The sequence below is a fragment of the Mytilus galloprovincialis genome, chromosome 2 (assembly GCF_965363235.1).
Source record: "Mytilus galloprovincialis chromosome 2, xbMytGall1.hap1.1, whole genome shotgun sequence".
Lineage (NCBI taxonomy): Eukaryota > Metazoa > Mollusca > Bivalvia > Mytilida > Mytilidae > Mytilus > Mytilus galloprovincialis.
Window position 1 is genome coordinate 19,519,670 of NC_134839.1, and position 26,174 is coordinate 19,545,843.

At 32.1% G+C, this 26,174-nt stretch overlaps 2 protein-coding genes and 1 long non-coding RNA gene across 3 annotated transcripts; 2 read left to right on the top strand and 1 right to left on the bottom strand.

Moving 5' to 3' along the window:
• Window positions 1–409: 409 nt before the first annotated feature.
• On the top strand, window positions 410–5,165 carry LOC143062145 (perlucin-like). The gene is made up of 5 exons (XM_076233945.1): window positions 410–534; window positions 850–944; window positions 1,857–1,950; window positions 3,044–3,257; window positions 5,077–5,165. The coding sequence occupies exons 1-5, from the start codon at window positions 462–464 to the stop codon at window positions 5,117–5,119; spliced, it is 519 nt and encodes a 172-aa protein (XP_076090060.1). The 5' UTR covers window positions 410–461; the 3' UTR covers window positions 5,120–5,165.
• Window positions 5,166–14,796: 9,631 nt separating this feature from the next.
• On the top strand, window positions 14,797–26,174 carry LOC143063071 (perlucin-like). Its single transcript, XM_076235002.1, has 5 exons — window positions 14,797–14,942; window positions 18,881–18,975; window positions 21,230–21,323; window positions 24,000–24,210; window positions 26,085–26,174. The coding sequence occupies exons 1-5, from the start codon at window positions 14,894–14,896 to the stop codon at window positions 26,116–26,118; spliced, it is 483 nt and encodes a 160-aa protein (XP_076091117.1). The 5' UTR covers window positions 14,797–14,893; the 3' UTR covers window positions 26,119–26,174.
• On the bottom strand, window positions 16,324–18,296 carry LOC143062146 (uncharacterized). Its single transcript, XR_012974575.1, has 3 exons — window positions 17,695–18,296; window positions 16,988–17,117; window positions 16,324–16,540 (listed from the first exon to the last, which is right to left on the bottom strand). It is a non-coding gene; the product is annotated as an uncharacterized LOC143062146 (long non-coding RNA).

The following is a 26,174-nucleotide window of genomic DNA, read 5'->3' on the forward strand; positions in this document are numbered from 1 at the left end:
TACGTAGCATAAAGTCCTTTATAGACTTTAGATAACACAAACATATTTGTTGTTCTCATTTTGATCCTGAAACTAAAACGTCTGCATAAGTCTATTTAAAAAAATGAGTGTTTCTTTTTGTAACTTAATTGCAGTGTACAAGTGTTGACAGAATCAAATGTTGTATGAAGCGCGGAAGCGCTGAAGCGGTCCACTCTAAAATTGTGTGCATGATAATTTATAAATAATTATAGTTAATTTTTGGAGATTTTCACTAAGTTGATAAATACAAAATTAGATTTTCCTTTTGTCCGTTATTTCATCTCAAAGTTACAAGAAGTCGTCTTTTCAGATAAGACAAAATTAACCTTCTATTCGATAGAAACTTATAAATAGCAATCGTACTTGTTGACCAATGTTAAAGATTACAAAAATATAGTGCCGAACTATAATAATATAATCATAATAGATAAGAGGAATAAATGGTGATTGGGACTGCGATGTCGGCATATTTATTCACAGCTTTTTATTTATGCACAGCAATTATTTTATTGGGTAAGATTTTAGATCTACATGCAAACACTACAAATAAACATTATTCACTCAATATTGAAAGATAATAAAAACAATAAGGAGGTAAAAACAAATAAGAGTGTCAATGCATACTTATTTGGCAATAGTAGTTTAACTTTTAATGTTACAATTGATTGATTGATTTTTGGTGTTTTAAAGCCCCTTTTAACGATGTTTTAATGTTAACGAAGTACATTTTGTATGAAGTGCGTACGAAAATGTTGCAACTGTACATTATAGTCGAAATATTTATTTGAAATTGATTCGCATTTGTTTAATTACGAGACATTATTTTAGGAAATGTATATGCTGAATGTCCGTATGGATGGCACCATTATGACATATCCTGTTATTTCTTTAGCACTGACAATTATAGTTGGCTAAATGCGCAAGTAAGTAGTCCTATTCTATTTGCAATCATTTACACTAACTTTTATCTCTACTCAATCAATATCAATTATATGTTATACATTCAGTCAATACTTTGATTTATAACACTTTTCTTAAAATGTCCGTATATTGAATTAGAAATGAGTTAGACATTTAAACGTTTTTATACTCCCTCTTAGATGGACATGACTTTCATTTTTAGTGGGGTTTTTTTCAGGTTATATACATACAGATATAGCTCTTCAATTGGTCCTGTTCTTTTACATCGTTGGCTTTCAAATATTCGACTTTGAGACTTTTTGATGAAGTAAACAGAATAGTGTTGTTTCATGTATTTTTAATATTATTTTTTTAACATGGAAGTAAATAACGACACGTTCATAATTTGGAAACCGAGTGATGTCAAGTGTGGCTGTGCTCGCAACCACAGGAAGCTAGCTCCTCCTTAGCAACAACACATTACTGCTGGTTTGAATACGACAGCTTAAAAATAACACATATTAACGAATTTCCTGGAGTCTCTTAATAAATTAAACCTAATCGACATTATAATAGAAAAACAAAGGCTGTAGAATATCTATCCAGCAGTACATACACAGCAAAAACACACAAAAAGCAAACGAACGGCGCTTGTATTGCTGATTTTAATCTCAAACTAACAGTGAGGCCTTCAACACTGAGACAAACATGCATCTACTTCAAGTTTAATAGAGTCCTTAGCACCGGCTTCAGCGGAATTCTTTCAAAAATATTTCGAATACTCTTTATAAGATGTACCTCAATGAATTGTTTACCCGAAGAGTAAGCGACAGTCTGGTTTTATTTAATGTCCTGTAAGACGATTCTAATTCATTAATGATCGTTACATTAATTTGCAATATACATTTTTATAAGAAATGGTTTTTTTTTCGCAGAACAGCTGTCGCGGACATGATGCGAGACTTGCTGAAGTTGATAATAAAGCACAGTCGGACTATCTAATGCTGATGGCCAGAACATTAGGAAAAGGTAGATATTCCCAATCGAGTATTGACCCTTATTGGTTAATTTGTAAAATAAAAAGATTTGTATTGCCAAAAAAGTCATACATCTCATTAAAGGTCGTATTTATTTGAGAGTTATCGAATCAAATTAACTGTGATGAAGTATACACTGAACGATTGGTTGTTCTCACGTGCTTACCGTTTAGTAGCAAATAGTTCATGTATAATTAAAAAAGAAAGAGAAGAAATGCAAGTTAACAAAAAAAAAAAATAAAGGAAGATTGTTTGGTGGACACGGATAAAGAGCGGGACTTAAGACTGGTATCGGAAAATTTGTTCTCGTTGGATAGCGACAGTTTTGCCTTGCAACTACGAACCCATTCAAAAATTGTTGCAATGAGTCTCTTGCAGAGAACCTTGCACTCTCTCTACAAGAGGCATTGAATTAAATGTTTTTCTTCTGATCGGACGTGTTGTGTAATTGGCAGAATGGAGAAGTCCAGTGATGAATTCAGTAAACCATTGGTGTTAAGGGATTATGAAATATAGAGAAAGAAAGAAACTAAGAACGAATACTCTTAACTACTGTCTTAGCGATGGTTTTTGGTCTTTCACATTAGCGATTTTGTTGAGTATTTTTTTCTGGTACAATCCTTTGGTTTGAGGTATCATAAATTATACTAACAGTATAATAACATGAAACCACTTTTGATAGGCATCCCCAAAAGCGAAAAAAGCAACCTCAACGTGAATTTATTTATGTATGTTTTTTTTTTTTTTTTTTTTCCAACAAACATGTCGACAATTCGTTAAAACTATTCAACAGCTGATAAAAAAAGGTCGAAAGAAAGTATGGTTGTCCTATTGGCAATCTTTAGATAGAAATTTATGAATGATAAATTCAGCAATCCTTCCTTCTAAAATATATGTTTAAATGCTTCAATGTTAATCAGAACACATTCACCCAACCAACAGGACAACATTATTTTAGATTTTGGATTGCAAAAACACCTGCTGGCACTCTGAAGAATAATTCATTCCTGCATAAGTCTATGTGAAAATTCGCCATTTGAAAAGTCTGAGTCCACACTTCCATTAAAAATATTTGTTTATTCCAGATCATAATTATTGGTTAGGTGGCAGAGACGATGTGGTTGAAGGAACATGGATGTGGTCATCAACAGATGAGTTTTTCACATATACAGACTGGTACCCAGAACAACCAAATAATTACTTGGGTAACCAGGATTGTTTACACATGCACGCTTCTTTCAATATGAAATGGCAGGATGAATCGTGTACCACTCTAGGCAGATACATATGTGAAAAAATGTAAGTTAATGCGCAGATTGTGTTGAGGTATAGAATACCATAAATCATAATCTATGACGAAATGTTAGCTACATCTTGTCCTTTTAACAAAAATACTGTGGATTCATTTATTTTCGTTAGTACCAATTTTCGTGGATAAAGGAAGACTTGTATGGTCGTGGATATTTAATTTCGTGGTTTTGCAACGGTATGCATACAAGCCTATAGAAAACCTGTCATTCGTTGAAAATTTAATTTCTTGGTTTACCTGTACCCACGAAATCCACGAAAATGAGTTACCAACGAATAATAATGAATCCACAGTAATCATTTAATCTCTATTCAATTTAAGGAATCACATTTGAATATTACGATTTTTATTCGTCACAAGTTGTTTCCACGACATGGATCCTGTATGTTGACCTCTTAATGTCGTGTGTAAGTATTGTCTCTAGGTTGCTGTCTCATTGACTTATACACAATGCTTTCAAATTCATTACGGAGTTAACTTTTAAAACAGACCAGTGTGGATCACTTTAAAAGGTGCAAGATTTCCAGAAATGTCAATAAATATGTCGTAATAAATTCGCATATTTACATTTATACTGCAATCAGCTATTTTACTATACAGATAAAGCTATACGTATAAACGTTAGCTTTACAAGTACACACCCGTGATATCGCGGGTCCGTGACTGAATTAAAGTATATAGCTATGCCTAAGCCTTATTTTAGTAATTAGTATTGTCATCTGATAAAGTCATGTCGATTATAAGATACAAAGTTTTCTCTGCTTTCAAATCTTTCTGTTTGAACCCGTCGACCTGGAACTTATCAATTATTGGTAATATTAATTATTTGGAAAACAAAAGGTCCTGACTATCCAGGAATGGAGTATTTTTTAATCAACAGCATTGTCCTATATTAGTTATCTTAGAAAGTCTTGCTGATTGCTGAATAAAACTACAATAGGGAACAATTTGACAATGATTGAATTTAGTAGTGTCAGCCCTTTGATTATAACCCGTGTATATATAGCAAAATCCTAAATACACCGTTTGGTGGTGCGCCTGTCAAATGCGGAACGTATAGATAAGGTAATAGCTAACAGGTGAATATACTATTGGTATCGATATCGGATTCGACCCGGAACTTGTTAATTATTGGCAATATTAATTATGTGGAAAACAAAAGGGTCTGGAGTGGTGTAATTTTTAATCTAAACAATTGTCCTATATTAGTTATATATAGAGTTGAATTCTTTGATTTGTCGTTTTTACCCGATGACGGCTGACAAATTGGACCTCGTAATTTTAGTATTATAGATACGTCAATGACTTCAACTCACCTATAAGCTCCGCCTACCTCCAACGTCACGTCACAACCATGACAACGTGTAGTAACAATGGTCAAACTTTTATGAATTTAAACCTGTTAAGTCTTCAAATTGGTAATTTATATACCATGTTTATCAAATGTTATTAATTAAATTCATTTTCCCTTTCTAATTCCTTAAATTGTCAATGCTTACCGCCTAGACTACGCTCATAGGGAAATACCCCAAAATGGTACTCCAAGGGGGAAATTCCAAACACTTTTTTTAATGATATTTGTCTCATATTTTTATTATTTTTTTTATTTTCAGTATAAAAACAATATACGTATAGTGTCTTGAAATATGAAATTTATTTGTATTCGGCACGAAACGGGAAAATGCTCGGTAGAACCTCGCATTTTCCCGTTTCTAAGCCTCATACAAATAAATTTCATATTTCAAGACACTATACGTATATTGTCTAATTACCTGATATGCTAACTCTTTTTTTTTATTTATTTTTTAGATATCCTGAAAGTACAGCTAGTTTGCCTCCAATAATAGGATAATGACATCTAATTACAATGCAAATGAGTTAATAAAATAGAGAACCAATTGGTTGCACTCTGTGTGCTTTGGAGAGCGCGATATGATGATGCTTTATATACTTTACTGATATGACTAACTTAAAGTATAACAAATCTATCTAAAAATGTCCGTTTGGGGTTTTGAAATTATAAAGTAATTAAGTCTTTAAATAAGATCTCGTGAACGTTTGCGTTTGATGAATTAGGCTATTACCTGTTGTTTGTCTGTTTGTCTGTTGGTATTTTTCTTTTTAAGCCATGTTATTCGAATGTCCCTTTGGTATCAATCATCTTTCTTTTACCCATTACGGTTTTCAGTTCTTTGAAAGTTTTATCGAATAATTCAATGCTTCTTTTTATAATTTTATTGGGTTGTCCAAGCGTTGACCGAAACACATTTTGTATGAAGCAATTGAAGTTATAACTGTTGTTTTTAGACGGGAATACGCATTGCATTTGTGTGCTAGGAGTTATATCGCCACTGCTGAAAGTATTGTACTTTGATGGTAGTAGCCCTCAGTCGGTCACATCAAGTACAGTTTGAAAAACGTGAAGTTTAATCTATATACTTATATTCGCAATGAACAAGTCCCTATCAGTAATCGTCTACTAGGTGAACAAAACATTACATTTCCGTGTATGAAACACATTTTTTAAATAACTTCATAAGAAAATACAATTAAGATGAATCTTATTCGTATTAAGTTTTTGTGTGAAACCGACTCCAGGGATATACATGTACTAACATAAAAACAATCTGTTTGAGCTATATGACCAGAAAGGACATACTAAAGGAGTTTTGTTAAAAGTCTAAAAGGTTTGACATGTGCATACCGGTTTACCTTATTATCACAATAGGACGAAATTATTGAACTCATCGTACACGTTCGAGGTTAGAAAGAGGTATCAGTTAACAACTACTTGGAGTTTGTTGGTGTAAGAAGTTACTTACGGAGCAAAACAAAACAATGAATAGGAGATACATGTACGATACTGCAACTCATTTGAAAGAAATTATTACGTTAAAAAAGTCATGAATATTTCAGTATAACTTATAATCAATTTGTGTCAAAATATTTTTTGTGAAAAGGAACCCAGACATTGTCAAACATTAAAAAGATGTTCCAGTCCTCATTTCTTTTTTGCTTTCTAACACTGCGATTGTTATGAGTTGCTCTAGAAACACAGTTGGAACATGAAAAAAATAGACAATACCATAGCATTTTTTTTGCATTCAGAAATAATTAAAACAAAATGAACAACTTGGCGTCTGTTGGTATAACTATGCAAAGTTAACCTTTAAACATTGATATACTAAGTACTCGTAACAATATCTTTATGTTTGTATCAAGCTAACACAATATGAATTGTATAGCACAAGCTTTTTCATATTTTCCAATTTCACTATGGCTAAATTTTGAAAGCTAATAAAAAAAAATAATAATTAAACTGCGTATTGCAAACATACAGTTATGTTTTGAATAATTCATGGAGGTCGGGATTGTACATTGTTGACTGTTGTATCCCAATTTTTGACATTTGTATTTAGTTAGTCTGTCTGATTTGCTCACACGTTGTTGTTTATACAAATGGAATTATATGCGACTGTCATTCAAGCGAGAGGTTTAGATAGGTATAAAACCAGGTTTAATCCATCATTTTATACATAAGAAATAGCATGTACCATGTCAGTAATACCCAATATGACAGTTGCTTTCCATTCGTTTGATGTGTTTTTAAAAGCTCTTAACTTTCTTATTTGATAATTTTCAGAGGAGTTTATTTTTTTTTTGTAATTTACTTTTTACACGCAGCTGCTACAAAAGGAACATATTATAAGAACATTTGAAACATATAAGAAGAACATGTGTGAATAAAATTCTACGATTATTCACCTCTCATTTGTCGAGTTATATGTGGAAACTGTTACAAACCAATTGTAGAAGCTGTGAATCGCCCCCTTTATCTAAAAATGAAAGTTCAAAATCAACATGTTAAAGTCCCTGTTTATAAAGATATATCTTTTCAAAAGGTCATTTTTTATCATGATTAGAGCTTTTTTCCTAGTGTTGTAGTTTAAAAGTTTGGTTGGGTTGCTGGCTTTGTTAATATCAATGTGTTTTTTTTTCTCGAGTATTGTAATTAAGATTGATATCTGCAATCGAAAAATGCGTGAGACTAAAACTTGTATACATTGAATATACTCTGCATTATATTTAACATCCAATTAAGTATCATAATTAATGCAGATCTTAATCTTAAGTACATTGTTTGAGCAGACATTTATAAGCAAGGAACTAAACCAACCAAACATTACAACTACAAGCAAAAGGTAAGTAGCAATTTGAATCTTGAATTTTAGTTCATTGACTCTCAGATATGTTAAGGAATTGTCTTATTGATGTAAACCCCACCTCTTCTCTAATTGGATCGAATCAGTTAAGCTCTAAACAGACAGACAAACACACAGATAGAAGAATAGATATATCAAATAATCTGGGTCATTGGTTGAACGCACTGAAGGACAAAAGTAAATATGCTAAAAGCCCGATCCCTTCTACTCTACTATCAGCGGCTGTACTTCCATGTCAAATAGCAACGTAACGGATAGTGTAGAAAACTCCAATCATGTCAAATAACTACGCTAAATATGTGTACATAAGTGTTCAGCAAATCAAATAAATTGAAATATTTTTTAACTGGTAACAAGTGAAATGATTGTAATTCTGAAACAAACTTTTTTAAAAAATCATATGTGTAGCTGCTACATGTTTAGTACAATTAAGGACATTAAGGTTGTAGAAAACTATTTAAAGGACATTTATCGTAGTAAATTATAGTATAAATAGTACTTTTTTTTACTACAGGCTTGTTTCGAAACTCATCTTGGCTTTTAAAGTTTTGGTTTTTATAATGAAGGTAAAACAAGAAAAAAAACTTCCGACACACGAAAGGATGAAGTCACATAAATGAAGTTTTTGATTACGACCTCACATTTAATCATATTATAAATATATATATATACTCGAGGAATATAAATTAACTAAACAGTATTTACAATTATGATTATGAAGTTGATATTACGTCATACCGTGTTTATTTACATATGTGTTTATTTACATATATTGAAATATGAAGATGTGGTATGATTGCCAATGAGACAACACTCTACCAGACACCAAATGACACAACTATCCATCCAAGTTACAATTTGTAAAAGTAATTCAATAAAGGTCAAAGTACGGTATTCAACACTGAGTCTTGGCTCACACCGAACAATAAGCTATGAAGGGACCCAAAAATGACTCGAAGTGTGAAACCATTCAAACGGGAAAACAGTTTTATCTATGCACCTGGAAAAAAGCATTGCAACACTTCCATTGAAAACAAGAGCCTGTGTCGCTCACCTTGGTCTATGTGCATATTAAATAATGGACACAGATAAATTCATGACATAATTGTGTTTTGGTGATGGTGATGTGTTTGTAGATCTTACTTTACTGAACATTCTTGTTGCTACAATTATCTCTATCTTTATTGAACTTGGCCCAGTATTTACAGTGGAAAATACTTTTTAAACATTTACAAAAAATTATGAAACATGTTAAAAATTAACTATAAAGGGCAATAACTCCTTAAGGGGTCAATTGACTATTTTGGTCAGGTTGACTTATTTGTAGATCTTATTTTGCTGAACATTATTGCTTTTTACAGTTTATCTCTATCTATAATAATAATATTCAAGATAATAACAAAAAACGGCAAAATTTCCAATTCAGGACAGTAACCTAACAATGGGTTGTCCGATCCATCTGAAAATGTCAGGGCAGATAGATGTTGACCTGATAAACAATTGAAATCGGTCAGATTTGCTCTAAATGCTTCGGTTTTTGAGTTATAAGCCAAAAACTGCATTTTACCCCTATGTTCTATTTTAGCCGTGGCAGCCATCTCGGTTGGATGGCCGGGTTGTTACGGCCAGAAATCGCCTTTAAATTGTAGCCAACAAAAGACACAAATCAAGTATAAAATTTAACAAGATTTATTATACAAATGTTTACAAGAAGTATTACACAAATATTACTGTTAACTTAACTGTCAAAATATGAGTCCAATCTTTTATCTTTATCTGTATCCGGAAATCTTCTCGGAATCCAATCTGAATATTACGTTCACTACTAAGGTCAAAATCCAGTATGATGTTGTTTGTAGAATTAAAGTGTCAATCCAAATGCTGTGAATGCTAATGTTTATCGATGTCTAAGTCTAAGTCCAAGAGTGAGCGTTTAACTTTAGTGTCTGCATATTTATAATTGTCAAGGAAAATTCTAGAACAATCTATACTGGAACATCCTAGAAAGTTACAATGGAAGTTTCTAGTAAAATGTAGAAGTTTATATAACGCATCTTTTATTAGGATCATTCTGGAAAGTTCCAATCATTCTGTAATTTTTCCAGTGATTTCTAAACTGCACAGTTCTAAGATTATTCTGTAAACCACTATCAGGCCATAAAACACAAATTAGGCCAACATATATAAATACAATAATTACAATATCATAACAGGGTCACCGGACATGTTTTTTAAATTAAATACCCCAAAGATGATTGTGGCCAAGTTTGGATTAATTTGGCTTAGTAGTTTCAGAGGAGAAGATTTTTGTAAAAGATTACTAAAATTTACGAAAAATGGTTAAACATTGACTATAAAGGGCAATAACTCCCAAAGGGGTCCACTGACCATTTCGGTCATGTTGACTTATTCGTAAATCTTACTTTGCTGAACATTATTGCTGTTTACAGTTTATCTCTATCCATAATAATATTCAAGATAATAACCAAAAACAGCAAAATTTCCTTAAAATTACCAATTCAGGGGCAGCAACCCAACAACGGGTTGTCTTATTCATCTGAAAATTTCAGGGCAGATAGATCTTAACCTGATAAACAATTTTACGCATGTCAGATTTGCTCTAAATGCTTTGGTTTTTTAGTTATAAGCCAAAAACTGCATTTTACCCCTATGTTCTATGTTTAGCCATGGCGGCCATCTTGGTTGGTTGGCCAGGTCACCGGACACATTTTTTGAACTAGAAACCCCAATGATGATTGTGGCCAAGTTTAGTTTAATTTGGCCAAGTAGTTTCAGAGAAGAAGATTTTTGTAAAAGTTAACGACGATGACGGACGACGACGGATGCCGGACGCAAAGTGATGAGAAAAGCTCACTTGGCCTTTTGGGCCAGGTGAGCTAAAAACGAGAAACGAAAAGTTTAGAGGATGCATGAAATCAACCATTATTTGGTTCCTCAAATTGCAAAAGTAGTAAAAGTTCTCACTAATACTAAGTAAAAAGTACAAATTAATTGTATTACTAAATTTAGGGAAAGACTGCTATAAATTAATTCTTCACACTTTTATATAGAAAGGTCATAATGTAATATCGCTATGATAAAGACGCTCATTTCAAAATTACCTTACTTGACCTAATATTGTCATTTTCACGGTGGGTATGGTTGTCCTGCGAGAGAACGTTCTGTGCTGGTGATTCGGTCCTGACGGGTGCTGGTGATCAATTAAAAAATGTAAACAAAGACGAAAATGATGATTTTTGACGTTTTCACTCATAAAAAATTGAAGAAAACAGTTGAGATTTTTCTATTTTGTTTCTTATTGGTTCATATGTAAACCATTAAAAAGTTGACCCTCTAAACTGTTTCAGTAAGCGTAACACAAAAATGCTCATTTTCAGAAAATCAAGAACTGAAAAAATAAAACAAAAATGCTCATAGAGTCCGCTTTCTATACCGCAATCCACACGACAAAACTATTTTGTGAAAAAATATTGCAATTTATTAAAATTTAGCATTTTCTCAATTTATTCATGTCCTGATACTGTGCTGGTGGGTCCTGTCATTGTGCTGGTGGGTCCTGATACGGTGCTGGTGATTTTGGATAAGAAGTTGGTCACATTTGAAACAAATGTTAAAAAATCAATAAAATTGGGCAGATAATTGTTGTCAATAGGATCTATGACTCCTATTTTAGCTCTTGTGCATTTGGCTGTTTAATATGTGTTTTCAAATGATCGTAACTTGTATTACATAATTACATAAAAGGGCAACATCTTTCGTCCAATATCAGATAACAAGATATAGTATCTAAAATAAGAATAGTTTTATTAAGATATTAAATGCCCCTTACATTGATGCTTCAACAATGATCAAAGCCCATGCCGCATAGACATGTTTGTTAGCGCTCAGCATACCCCTCCCCACTTCCACCCAATCAACCCTCCTCATTTCCTCCTTCATTGTTACAGTGGTGTACCAACACAACAATTTATCACATAAAATAATAACACAAAGACACACATTATTGAACAACGAATGCTCGCAGGTACTGAAAGCTAGTTCAAAGCCGCATTTTCAACTAATAGATAAACCGTGTTCTCATATACAAAAATCTCAATCGTGTCGATTAAAAAAGTCTCAAACCTTAAATTCACATTTTAATGTTTGATGAAGCAGAACTTTAAAAGTGTGCAGTGAATCTTGTGCTCACAGCAGTTATTGTCATTATTATGTTTACATAAGACTTATAAAGGAATTAAGAAGGTACCAAGAAATATTTTACAGTTCAATTTATTGATCATGAATGGAAGGAAATGGTACGGAAGTTTACATAGGACAAAAAGAAATTGATACTATTTTTTGGCGAAAGACTTAAATGCTTCTTTGTATTATATAGTACAGCTCTTCTATAAAAGCTAGCAAAAAAAAAAAAACTTTGATTGAGTTTAAAGGTGTAACCAATGAATTTAACAGAAGTTAAAAATTCCACAATACTATATAATTCATTTTATGTGTCAATTTGTTTGAAAAAAGTCGAAAAGAAGAGAGTTTTTTAAATGTCATGATTATCTGTCGCTTTCTAGATCTATGCTTACTAGCATTTATTTCAGATGACATGGACTCCTCACTCTGGTGACCCTGTTGCCTTTCATAGCTTTATCCCTGTACATATATTAATGGATAAACAAAAGGCTGCAACTGGTATTTTTGTATTTAAAATGATTCGTTGTAACGAGAATATTTGTGGTGAATGGAAACTGTGAGGGTCAAAATTTTAAATTGCTTATAAATGTTGCTGGACCCAGTTTCGTTATCTGATCTGAATTTTCTGAAATGTGCAAGGTAGATAGACATTGGCCTTTTGATTTTTTTTTACTCGGTAAGTTTTGCCCTAATTGGTTGAACTTTTTCAATATTAAAGCCGATTTCAATGAGTGTGTAGACAAAGGGAATATCCTTGGTTATCTTGCTTGCAGAACAGAAAAGACATTGTTAGGTTATGTAAACTACCCTACTTTAAGAGTAGACTAGTCCGACAAATGACACATCTTTCTGTCTGTAGGACCAGGCTACTTCGAAAGGAGGGTAGTATACCTTACCTAACAATGACTTCACGGTTTAGCTAACAAGCAAGCTAACCAAAGATATAACCCCTGCCTACATACTCAATGGAATCGGCTGTAACTAAAAACTCGAATACATTTTAACAGACAGTGGTCATGTTTGTTAATTAATATTGTTTTTCCTAGATTCACTCTGGAAAAATCATTTGGTAACATTTGGTCAAGTAATTTCTGATTATATCTTTTTGTAATTGCGGACGCCAAGACAATACATGAACCTCACACGACCCCTCGACACAGGTGAGCTTATATATGATCTTATAGCGATTCGGGTTGATAACCAGTTGAAATTAAGCCAGTATTGTGTGTGTGTAGATTTGTATTGTTTTAAACTGTTATGACCTTTTAAAGTTAAATGTAGGTGTTTAATCTAAGAATTTCTTTTTTAAACTTATATACTTGTTTTATACTCAATTGGTAGTATGAAGCTACGAGGTATTTTAATTTTTGAAATTGACATATTCTAGTCTGCCCTTTCATTGAATAGTGATTTTTTTTAGTGTTCTATCGAACTTTCGAAAAAAAATACCTGATAACCGTTCAGACAAAAAAATTATGATGAAAAAATCTTACAGATACAGCAAGTGGTTCTTAATAGCTATAAGATACATTTTTCTTTTAAAATACAACTTTTAAATCTTACGGGAAACTATTCCAAGCTTAAAACTTTCACTGTAACCTCGCTCTAACTTATCCCCCATCCCCTAAAAAAACCCAACAAACAAACCCGCAATACTATTGTCATTCTTATAGTCATCCCTAAATTGTTCACAAACAAATGTGTTTTTAGCTGCTAAAGACATATGATTCAAACGCTCAGAAAGTCTTTTGTTCTATATTTTTGCTCTCCATTTTTATGCAAAACCTTTTACATTTTTATTTTATGGGTTATTGTTGAAGGTCGTACGATGACGTATGGTTGTTAACACATACTTCCTTTGGTTTCTTATGGAAAGTCCATTGACAACAAACATACCACATCATCTACTTTATATAAGTATTGTATAAATTACAACGTATTTTGGTGATCTTGCAAAATGATCGTAATCCCGAAAATCGTAAACATATTTTCTTATCTTAAAAGGGGGCAAGAAGGGTTCCATTAACAGGCCAATAAATAAGATTACAGTTAATTTTAAAAAAAAAATAAAAAAATAGGGGTATTTTTCTCTCATAATAACAGTAAACAGATTCACAACAATGTCAATTTCAAGAAAGCAGACACCAGTTAATAGTCAATAACAGTACAGCATCAATGATCTTGAATATATGTCACTTTTAACAAAAATATAAAGGCACAGAACCAGGACATAGGAGCACAGAACCAGGACCGTTTTTCTTATCACCAGCACAGCGTCAGGACAATTCCGTTTAACGAACTTTTGCAATATAATATTGTTGTAATATACTTTGCATGGTACTTATGATGCATCAGAGAAAAATTAAGCAACAAAACTGTCGTTTTATTGCCGTTCTGATACAATGTAAACAAACCCACCAGCACAGAATCAGGACCCACCAGCACCTGACAGGACCAAATCACCAGCACAGAACGTTCTCTCGCAGGACAACCATACCCACCGTGATTTTACTCAAAATATATTCAGTCAGTTTAGCAGTAAGTGCAAGAGTTTTGTATCTAAAATGCAATATAAAGATGAGTTTAAACCGTTTGAGATAATGACGATTTAAAGTTAAATATCTAATAAATTTAGTATCTAAGGTCTGTTTGGAACATTTATAATGAAAAAATATTTTCGAATTTACGGGAGAGGGTTAAAAAAAATAACATTCTCATACTTTTTCTTTGCACTAAATTTAAGGATCAAATATTTAATTTATTTTTATCGCACCTCCATTTCCTTATAATGAAATAATGGAATTTGTGAATTATTCGTTCATACAAAACAAATCTCTACTTCATGCAAAAAAAACCATGTTTTGTTTCAGTTCATTTCCTGGTTTATACACTTGTTTAATTTGCTCTATAGTTTATAATTCAAGTGCTATACTATTGCTCTTATTAATGACTATAGTTTTAAAACCTATTCACCTTAAAAAAAAATCAAGGCACTTTTTGTTAATTATTCATATGCACCATCGTTCTTGAAGTCGCTTTTAGCAATTCGAAATAATCTCTTGTTCGATGCAATGTCTACACTTATAATTCGCGACATAATCAATTGGCTTATCTATTTAGTATTCCTTTGTAGAATATTGCACATACATGTTCTATGACTCATAATTTAAAGATAAGAAATTTGATCTACAATACGAGACATGTTAACATTGTTTTTGTCTTCCGTAGTTCTATTTCTGACGTATTCAGGTAAGGATTCTTACTTAAACTTGCCTTTTTTGTGTTTCATTCATACATGTGTTGATATGACGTGGCTCTGTACTTATACATCCCGTCATTATGTTATTGTACGATTATTTTGTGTTCTTGTCCTTCATGTTTCAAATTGCTAATGTGCTTTGTCTATATGCCTTTATGAACTTGTTTGTTACATATTTGTTTGTTTATATTATTGTGATTAAGATTATAACACAATGTTGACTGCTGAAACCCTAGTTTTGACATTTAACCTATTATGTCTGTTTGTTTTGTTCACATATCGTTGTCAATATAATGGAGTTTGATGCGACTGTCATACAAGTCAGAGGTTTAGCTAGCTATACAACCAGGTTTAATCCACCTTTGTCTACATAAGACAATGCCTGTACCAAGTCAGGAATATGACAGTTATTACCCATTCGTTTGATGTGTTTTAGCTCTTGATTTTTCAATTTGATTAAGAGATTTCCGTTTCGAATTTTCCTCAGAGTTCGTTTTTTTTTTTTTGTGATTTTTTTTTTTTGTTTTTTTTTTTTTTTGTATCATGCAATATTCCAGTTTTGTTTTAAATAATGATAAAATAAGTAATCAAATCCTGCATAAAGAAAGGCAATGACAGCGACAACAAACAAATAACCAATTGCAGACCTACACTGTAAAAACAGTGTTTAGATCCTAAACACTTATCTAAACACTTTTTCTGTGTACGTTTTGAAACGCGTTTAGCATCTAAACATGTTTAGATTTTAACAAGTGTTTAGATTTCAACAAGTGTTTAGATGTTATATGTTTAGAAATTTATGGTGTTTAGACCTTCCAACGGTTAGCCTACTAGTACTATGATTTCACAGGAACTACTTGTGGTACAGCACTACAGGTTGAATAGTCCACACGGTATTGTAGAATATACAATGCACGTGTACATTTCTGCTTAATGTTCTTGCAATGATTTTTACCATAATAAAATTATTTGACTTGTCTATATAGTATATTAAAGCTGGAAAACTTCAGTAATGATAATAATAATATTAACAATAATAGGTTTACACATTTTATTCTTCCTGGAGACCAAAGAAAAGTTTGTAAACAATAGGATCAAGTTAAGAAAAGTCTGTAAACAATAAGACCAAGTTTTGAAAAGTCTGTAAACAATTAGACAAAGTTTAACCCTCCATTTTTTTTGTAAGGAAAAGCCTGTACCAAGTCTGGAATAATACTTTTTTTTTTCGTTCCTTTTGATTGTTTATGTAGTCAAGCCTTTGATTTTTTTTTACGTTTTATGGACGGACCTTCCACCTTTTTATACAACTTGGAGTCTGGTTCTTTTGTTTTTGTTTTTTCTGATCTAGTCTTAAACATAACATACAATCTATTCAAATTATTTCAATAATTTATTTTTAAGTCTCACTAAATGTAAACAAAAAATAAAATTATAAAATTTGATGATTTTTATCCTCAACAAAACAGAAATTGTCAGTTCAGTCCATCTCCTATCATACAGGAATTTTTCATTGCGGAACAATCTTCTTTTGAATGATAAAGGCTCTAGGTGTGCAGTTCCTTTTGGTTGTCAGGTGAACTTTTGTATCCTGAAATGAAAAAATGAAACCTTCATGTACATTTGTATGCAACAGTCACTTATTCTAAGATCATGTTTATTAAAATACATTAAACAAGCTTCTTGAAAAAAGATTCTTCCAAAAGAAAAATACAAATTGTAGTTAAAAAGACAATACTTTACACCTTCTACAAATGTACACATCAAAAGACAAACAAATCAAAGGGAACAATATATAGAGCAAACAAGCATGCAAGTTTTTTTTATATTATAAAACAAAATCCTTGATTTCTAAGAACTACAGCCTGTTTATCCTATTTTATCCTAATATTATGAATATATATTTTTTTAAATTGCCTGTTTTTTACCTATTCAACAGGATAAATATTAGAGGATGATTTAACCTCCATTTTTTCAATCATATAGTATAGTACGTTCTATTGGCAACTTAATAATATACTTATATATTTTTACTTACATCTGCTCTTGAAATTAAGTCATCCTTTTCTTTCTTCGTTGCTTTCTTTCTGATCTGTTCTTCAATTTGATCTATGATATGGATTTATTCTAGCTCTTTTCATTCCCACTACATGTACAGTGTCACAGTCCTATAAATGCATACATACAAATAATTATTATAGGTTTATATGAAAAAGAACAACTTGACAGTTTATTTTTGACATAGGAGTTTGAATGTCACTTTATTTTCAACTTTTTAGTCATGGCGTAGTCAATTTATTTTCAACTTTTTAGCTATGACGTGGTCAGTTTATTTTCAAGTAATGAGTTTGAATGTCCTTTTGGATGTTTGGTATTCTTTGTTTCTCTTTGACAAATGAAGTGAAACTATAATTTCAGTGTTTGTGTGAAGGATGTTGTTCTATGGACCATTGGGATCAGATCATCTTATTCCCTGCAAAGTTAAAATACTTGAAACTATGATTTTATGACATTATGTACAGTGACAGTTTAGACTATTCAATCTCATTTTAAATTTCCGAACTAGCTCATTCTTATTTTATGCTTGGTCCCTGAGACTGATTATGTGTGTATATTATATGATTCGTACCACAATAGTGAACTTGAAATAGCATAGGTTAACAGTTTAACGCACATATTCCTTTTATTACTGTTAAATTATGGTTTGTGCCCCTCCCCCTTTTTACGAAATCTGGATCTGCTTACCTTCCGCTGCTGTAATAACTGTTAAGATGGCTTTTGATTCCGTCAATATTCTAATATGAAGTTCTGTATCTGTTGCATCGTCAATAGATATATATACTTGATAGATGGGATCCATTGTTTTAAATGTTGTTTGTCTTTGGCGGGTCCGAAGGCGTCCGTATCAAATTACCACGATAGATAACTCTGTTCGTTAATTAGTATAAGATCATATTCGGACAACGACTCCGGAAATTAGAGAAAATATTCACTCACATCTTCCTTATAAATACTATAAAAGATTATTTTATATGTCCCTGATATAAACAACTAATTGCTTAACTTATAAAAAAAAATAATTGAAAGTAATTTAATAATCTTACAACACAAAAAAGGGAAACTCAGTTGGGGAAGATGATATGATTTGTTCTTATAAATAAAGAAGCTCCGCATACTGGGTTGGGACTGAAGTTTGAAAATGATTTTAATTTAAAGACAGCCACGATATCATAGTTTCACAGAATATGCTGGAATATGTAGGAACATCGGGTAAAAAGGTGGAACCAGTACTGAAATATTATAAAGTGTTTAGGTGTTTAGGAAAGTGTTTCAGAAGTGTTTAGATGCCATTGAATGTTTAGCTTAATGATAACATTCACTGATAATAACCCTGCAACACGTTTAAATTCTAAACACGTTTAGGGTTTTATGTGTTTAGATAAATATCTGTTTAGATCCTAAACGCTTTCCTAAACACGTTTAGACCTAAACATGTTGTAAATCCGTTTCAAATCTAAACGCTGTTTTTACAGTGTATTTTTGGACTTTGGACTTTTAACGTTTCCCTCAGTTTTCATGTTGTCAAACCTTTGCAAAAGAGGCAAAATCTACAATCATACGAAAAGAACTTATAAACAGTTTCTTGAAAACTTCAGTCGAAAAGTTGATTTAGGAGACAGATTAATATAAGCACTTTGTGTATGTTTCTGAATCCTTATTGTGAATGTGTTCATAAAATATACTAACTCGTATTATTCATAATAAAAAAATGTTTACATCAAAAATTGATTTAACACCTTCTCTAACTCACATAAACATAATGCCTAAAATTACAAGTTTAAGTGTTGTCTTTACTTTTAATATTTGTATATCAAAACAGAAAACTCAATGTTACTTGCACACAATTTGTTTTCTCTCTTTTTATTTTTAGATATAGTCAACACCGAATGCCCATTAGGCTGGCATCATTATGGATCCTCTTGTTTTTTCTTTAGTACTGAAGCTTTTAATTGGTTAGATGCTGAGGTAGATATTTTTGTTAACTTTAATGGGTACAGAACAACTTGAGTTGAACTCTTTTAAAAACAGCTTAACGTTTTAATCTTAAATTGTACTATTAGTAAAGAAATCAATGTTAGTCAAATTAAACTCCTATAATTAAAAAAAGAAAAATCCTATGAATTGTTTTGCAAATTTTTATAGTTTTCTCAAGAGGTCAAACAAAATATTAAGTCATTCAAAATAACATTATTATAAAATTAAACGAGCTAAATCTCATGAATTCAAAGTGGTACTTCCCCCTTAAATGTACTGGATCCTAAGTTTTTCGTTACTGCTAGTCTTTGTTTGAACGCCCTTCTAACCGTTGGAGTTGGGGATAGATGATTGATGTGGTATTTTTTACTGTCACATTAATAAGGTTAATTCTTGTAATCATTTTAAAAATTCTTTTAAAAAAGAAGGAAAAAAAGTGAACTAAATTAGATATGATGCAAACATTCATGTCTTTTCTTTGATAGTTGGTCCTTTGATTGTCCGTTGTCTTACAGATATACTTCATTGTCCATAACTTGCGTTTTTTCCATTTACCTCTAAATTTATTTCTCTTATGTTTTATTCATAAACATTAAGCAGGGACATGACTTCAGACGAAGATTTAGGAAAAGAAGTGATTTTGTCAAGTTGTCAAAAGTTAGTATGTCCTAAGCTGTCATAACGATTTAAAGACCCCCTTAATAAAATGTGTGAATTGTTTTGAATTACAGATGATAAACTTTTATATAGTTTCGATATAATTTGTCCTACATTGTAATAATCTTATTATTATTATTTGAAAGAGCAGGTGCAATTTGCAATTTATTGTCTAAAAGAAAGGCACTACGAAATCACTATGTGGCCAGTTGTCTCATTTACAATCATATCACATCTCCATTTTGTATTTAAATCTCTGTTCAAAGATTGCATTCGTATAATAGACAATAAAAAACTGGTCATTATCGTGATATAAAGACTGCCCATAGGACAGTGGTAGTGACTTAAACAGCGATAATGACAGAGGCGTAGGCGAGGTCATGATCACTGTCAAGGGCAATGCCACTGTTCTCTCCTTTTTATTTAGCTGTTATGTATTTCTCAAACGGTGTGCTATTTTTTTCTTCATTTCTATCTCCTATCCTATTGTCAACATAATTGTGTGAATTCGTTATTTCACTCGTTATTGAATTTCGTAGTTCTTTCCATTTTCCTCCTGAAATTCCGACCACTATGAATATTTTTTTCCGTTTCCATTTCCATTCCGTTTTCCGTTTCCGCCGTTTAGTAACACCCCATTGTCCTACAGGCAGTCCATGTATCATAATAATGACCAGTTTTTCCATAACTATTATGTTTATTCTATTGAGGAACTATGTATTTAAAAATTCTCATAAATTCAAATTGTTCAAAGCAAACTCGAGTTGTTGTACGATTTCTATCAGAAAGAGTGAAGATCAGTCACAGTGATAACTATAAGTCACTGCCGTTCATTTAAGTGCAATTTGTCTGTATATGAATAAAAAAAAAAACTTGTCGATAATTTAATTATTAACGAAAACATATAGTAAACAATTTAACAACTTCAATATAAAATTGACATCACTCTAAACAGAGAAACTTACGGGAGTTCGCTTCTCAGTTTCAAAATAATTAACTTTTCAAAATACTAGTTTATATTGATAGGGGATAAATAAAGGAATCCAAAGAGTAAAAAAATATATAGGTCACCGTGCTTGTTTTCGAGATATTAGCCATTGCAATTTTGGCGGGAAACTATTCTCTCTTGACTTTTCATAGCTTTATCATTGACAAGTGAAAGTTCTAAAAAATTGTTAAAACATAATTAAAATTTTATAAGACTTTAACAGATGGCTTATCATTATACATGTAAAAGATTTACAAAAAGAAAAATGGGGGTCACCGGGCAATTTTTTTCAAAGCATTCAAATAGATAAAACCAGAGGATTCCGAAAATCTGACAAAAAATCCAAAGCATGACAAGCCAGCTTCCTTAAACGACCGTTTTCTGGTCCGTTTATTTCTGTAGACTGATGGGATTTTTTACTAGAATAAAGCATATCATGTGGCCCCTTGTTATCAAATAAGAGAAGCTAATTCTTACCCGAAATTAAAGAATGAAACTTAATATGTACATAAATTGGCTTTACAATTAACTGACTTTCACTGCGAATGAAATGTATTAAATTTTTTATAATTAATCACAGTATAGTCTCTTACTTCACAGAGCAGTTGTCGTGCACATAATGCTCGTCTGGCTGAAGTCCAAAGCAAAGCACAGTCTGACTATCTGATAAATATGTCAATATCTGTAGGACCAGGTATGTCAATTGTATAGTAACCATTTGAATATGCATGACATTGAGAATGGAAATGGGGAATGGCAAAAGGACAACAACTCTAACAAAGAACAGATAACAGCCGAAGGCCACAAATGTATATATTTTTTTTATTATATATACTACTATAAGTGTACTATAGGATTGTATAATAGAAACTACAGCACAAGTTACAGCATTCTTCATAATTTGGAATCAAATTGCCTGGAATGCTAAGTTATCTTATTGGTATTCACAGAACATCTTCCTTTTTATATGACGAAACCATACTTACAGAATAACTAATCGAAGAATTACACATTTACCATTAACTTTGATGCCACAATTTTTAGACACCTTTTATGTGGATTAAAATCCATATTGAAACAGTTCATAAATGAATATGGCATTTGCGGTTGAGTCCTGCAAATAAATAATTCGTAAATATAACTCAACATGCAGACATCTTATACGTTCAGGTATTTCACATCCAATCTTTTATGGTAATATTCTTTAACAAGCACAAAAATGTCAGTATTCACCTCAAAAACTTACAAAACTTACAAAACCTTTAAACAGACTTTTTATAAGAAGGGATATAGTTACGATACTGTTGTCAGATCATTAAAGATTGCATATTTTGGTTTTAATATTGATTCACTTATAGGGTCTTTGCATCGAAACAAAACACATTTATTTAAAACAAACAGTTGTTGGCATGGCACGGGTTATGTTCTTCTCATATCTTTTATGATAGTACGATACTAAACCCCTAACGGGAGGGATTGTGCCTGATATTCATATGATGAAGACATAATCTTTTAATTGAGGTCTGCAGCTGGCATGTCAGTTAACTGCTAGTAGTCTGTTGTTATTTATGTAATATTGTCATTTTGTTTATTTTCTTTTGTTACATCTTCTGACATCGGACTCGGACTTTTAATGTTCGTATTGTTATGCGTTAAATTTTCTACATTGGCTAGAGGTATAGGGGGAGGGTTGAGATCTCATGAACATGTTTAACCCCGCCGCAATTTTGCGCCTCTCCCAAGTCAGGAGCCTCTGGCCTTTATTAGTCTTGTATGATTTTTAATTTTAGTTTCTTGTGTATAATTCGGAGTTTAGTATGACGTCCATTATCACTGAACTAGTATACGTATTTTTAAGGGGCCAGCTGAAGGACGCTTCCGGGTGCGGGAGTTTCTCGCTACATTGAAGACCCTTTGGAGGCCTTCGGCTGTTGTCTGCTCTATGGTCGGGTTGTTGTCGTTTTGACACTTTTCCCATTTCCTTTCTCAACTTAAATACTCTTATAGATATGAAACGATTTACAGACATACTGCCTGATATTTTTGTGGTAGGTGACAACGGACATGCGACTGCACAAACAGGAATTTTAATAGCGTACCAGTCAGGATTTTACTTAGTCAAAATTATCACGTCCCCATTACGCTATCTAAATTATGGAAGCCAATGATTGTGGTAATGACGCGCTACCAATCAATCTCGTCAAAATCGATAGATTCTGGAGCCAGATGAAATGAATCAATTATATTTGCTTTATATGTTTTCAAGACAGAATAGTTACATCAAACACGCCCAAATATACAAATGTGCACTCGACTTTCTGTTTTCGATGAAATTATTGCCCATTTTTGGTATTTCCCCACAAAAACTGTCACCGACGGCAGAGATGCAAATGAATGCTTTAAACAGATTAATCAATCTATTATCTATCTGTTGATTTATTTTCGATCGAATTGATGCTTATGCACACAAAAAATCCACTTGTATTTGCACTTACCACAATCGACGGTTTTATGAAAATTTGTCTATAATTTAAAAAATTACAAATACAAAATGTATGTAGAAGCTCCATACTGTTATTTGAGTTAAAAAAAAACGTAAATGAAAGAAATACATTCCTGAATTATCCACCTTTATAAAACTTTTAACTCCCATAGAAACAGGTGTAAACAGCTCAAATATAGCAATTTTGTTTATTTTCATTAACAAAGAGTTCCATTTCTTTTGTTTAATATCCACTGGGTATTCGCCTGGTACTGGATATGAGCCGACATTGTTATTCCTGTTACCCTCTGTCTGTCACGCAATCGTATAAACATGAAAAATCAACAACTTCATTAGATTTTGGCTTATTAAAAAAAGACAAGTAATGAAATGAAAAACTGATATTTGTTAGAACAAACTGATTTTAAAATAAAGCTGGGGTTTCAAACTGTTTGAACTCTTAACGTTTGATTTGAGATCAAGCATGTCTACAATAGGCAATGGGCAAACCATATAAACCAGTGTACCAAAACCAAAACGGTTTGAGTTAGAATTCAACTTAGGGTTTTGAACTATTTTCAAACTGGCAACAAACTAATTATCAGGAATCAATCGTATGTCTTTATCAAAACATAGACATGTCAATTTTATCCAAGAAACTACCTCTATTTCCCCCAAAAGTACCTCAAAATGAAAAATACGTTAGTTTGTTTTTTTGGCAAATTGTATTGTTCTCATCTTCTTTAACAATCAAATTATGCCCAACATGAACAGCAGTTTTATTAAGAATCCACAGGACAGTTTTTCTACATCTTATATATTATACAAAAAATAAGGTAAAATAATGCATCTTTATATAACAATTATCTGATCTTATTATTATTCTAGGACAAAGCTATTGGTTGGGTGCACGAGATGATATAATTGAAGGGACTTGGATCTGGGCATCGACAGATGAGGTCGTAACATATACAAACTGGTTCCCTGGAGAACCGAATGGGGTTCGCGGAGAGAACTGCTTACACATGTATACTGGAGAAGGTCTGAAATGGAATGATGTCAGATGTACTTATACGAACAGATTTATTTGTGAAAAAGAGTCAGTATTATATATATAGTCATTCACTGATAGCCATATTTCATTCTTGTTTGTTGATTTTTCCTATATTCATATAAACTATGATTGATAAGATAAGTCGACCACCTCACGATTTGAGTTCATATGAATAGGGAATGTTTTAAAGTATTTTAATAACCCTCTTGCTGCCAGTTGTTTTTCAAGGTTGTATTTCGATTGCCAGAAAATACGACGGCTCGACGTCTGTAACGTTAGATGTCCATCAATGACGTCATTCGATATATGACGTGAAGCAAACATTACTGTAACATTTGGGACCCATTGAAGAAAAATGTTAAGGGAGTTCGCTAGGTGATTAATAAAGGAATTAAAAGAGCAAAAAAAATATGTAGGTCAATATGCTTGTTTTCAAGATATTAGCCATTGAAATGTTGGCGGGAAAATGTTCTCTCTTGACTTTTCATAGTTTTATCATTGACAAGTTTAATTTCTCAAAAACTATTTAAAAAATAATTAAAATTCTATGATGGCTTCATATACATGTAAAAAAGATTTATAAAAAGAAAAATGGGGTTCAATGGGCAAAAAATTATAAGGCATTTAAATGGATAAAACAAGAGGATTCCGAATTTTGACAAAAATTCAAAAAAATGACAAGCGAACATCCTTAAATATTTAGTTTTTTTATGTGAAAAAGATACAGCAATGAGGAGAAACTTGCATTAATTAAAACATGGACATATGTGCCCCTCCGGCACAGTCGGTGTGGACATATGTGTCCCTCCGGCAGCAAGAGGGATAAGTATGATGCAATATATTTAAGATTTTATGAAGTCCGTATATAATTGATCAACTAAGCATATAAGTAAACTTTGATTAGTGGTATGATATACTAGGTTCAATTCGTCGTTCAGAATCTAATGCATCCTGAGTAATATTTTCAAAAGTGTACACCAAAACATCCTGATTGGTTAAAAGTGTTATAAACAATGGAAATAAAACCAGTGACGTGACGTTATTTTCATTTTGGGGTACAAATAATGAAGTTATTTACATGTTTTTTTAGAATAAAAAACGACGAATTTAGGATACATAGCTATTAAAGGTACCAGGATTATAGTTTGATATGTCAGGCGCTCGTTTTGTCTGCATAAGACTCATCAGTGACGGTCATATAAAAAAACCCACATTAAGCCAAACAAGTACAAAGAGCATTTAGGACCCAAAATTACAAAAAAATATGCCAAATACATCTTATAATCAATTTGAAGTATTTGGTTGCTTTTAAAAACTAGATCCGATTATAGGATATAGTGCAAACATGTTACTTGTTATATATCATATTTATTCAACAATTGTTGTTGACTGCGAAACTTTCATCACTAGTTGACGAACTGGAGCTTATGCAATACAGAAAGTACAAAATATAAAACAAATCTTGGAAAAGATGGAACCTGTAGCTTACTTTTATACCTTTACTTCATATATGTTGGGATCCTAGAGTTACTTAAGTATAGAAATTTGGTCGCTTAGATCTTCTACCGACCGGCAGTACAACCCTTGGTAAAGTACGTGTAAAATAGGCAGCCTTTCTCAGAATGTCGGAGTAAAATATGATTCCTCATGTAAAGAGATTGCCATGCTATTTGCAAGTTCATAATCATTGAAACAACTCATATAGTGGTTTGTAGGTGGCCTGTTGCTAGGCAAAATAATTACCCAATCCAATGTACCATATTTCCAAGATTTATTTCATATTTCCAAGAACTTCATCCCAGACACTCTTTACAGGACATACCTGTATTTAAAACTAATTCGTTCTCTCCAATAAATATTCGCAACTAACAATCAATCAATCATATATTTTAGTTTAATGTTATACTTTTCTTTTGTAGATATCCTGGAGATAGTTCTGAAATAATAGGATAAGCACATATCAATGTTAACACAAAGTCATTTTGATATTAAATTCTGTTAGAAAAATA

Excerpts from the sequence above, each read along its gene's own strand:
- LOC143062145 (XM_076233945.1), top strand. The coding sequence starts at position 462 with ATGGTGATTGGGACTGCGATGTCGGCATATTTATTCACAGCTTTTTAT. Across the intron at positions 1,951-3,043 it reads GGCCAGAACATTAGGAAAAG|ATCATAATTATTGGTTAGGT; the intron begins GTAGATATTCCC and ends TGTTTATTCCAG. Across the intron at positions 3,258-5,076 it reads AGATACATATGTGAAAAAAT|ATATCCTGAAAGTACAGCTA; the intron begins GTAAGTTAATGC and ends TTTATTTTTTAG.
- LOC143063071 (XM_076235002.1), top strand. The coding sequence starts at position 14,894 with ATGTTAACATTGTTTTTGTCTTCCGTAGTTCTATTTCTGACGTATTCA. Across the intron at positions 14,943-18,880 it reads TCTATTTCTGACGTATTCAG|ATATAGTCAACACCGAATGC; the intron begins GTAAGGATTCTT and ends TTTTATTTTTAG. Across the intron at positions 21,324-23,999 it reads GTCAATATCTGTAGGACCAG|GACAAAGCTATTGGTTGGGT; the intron begins GTATGTCAATTG and ends TTATTATTCTAG.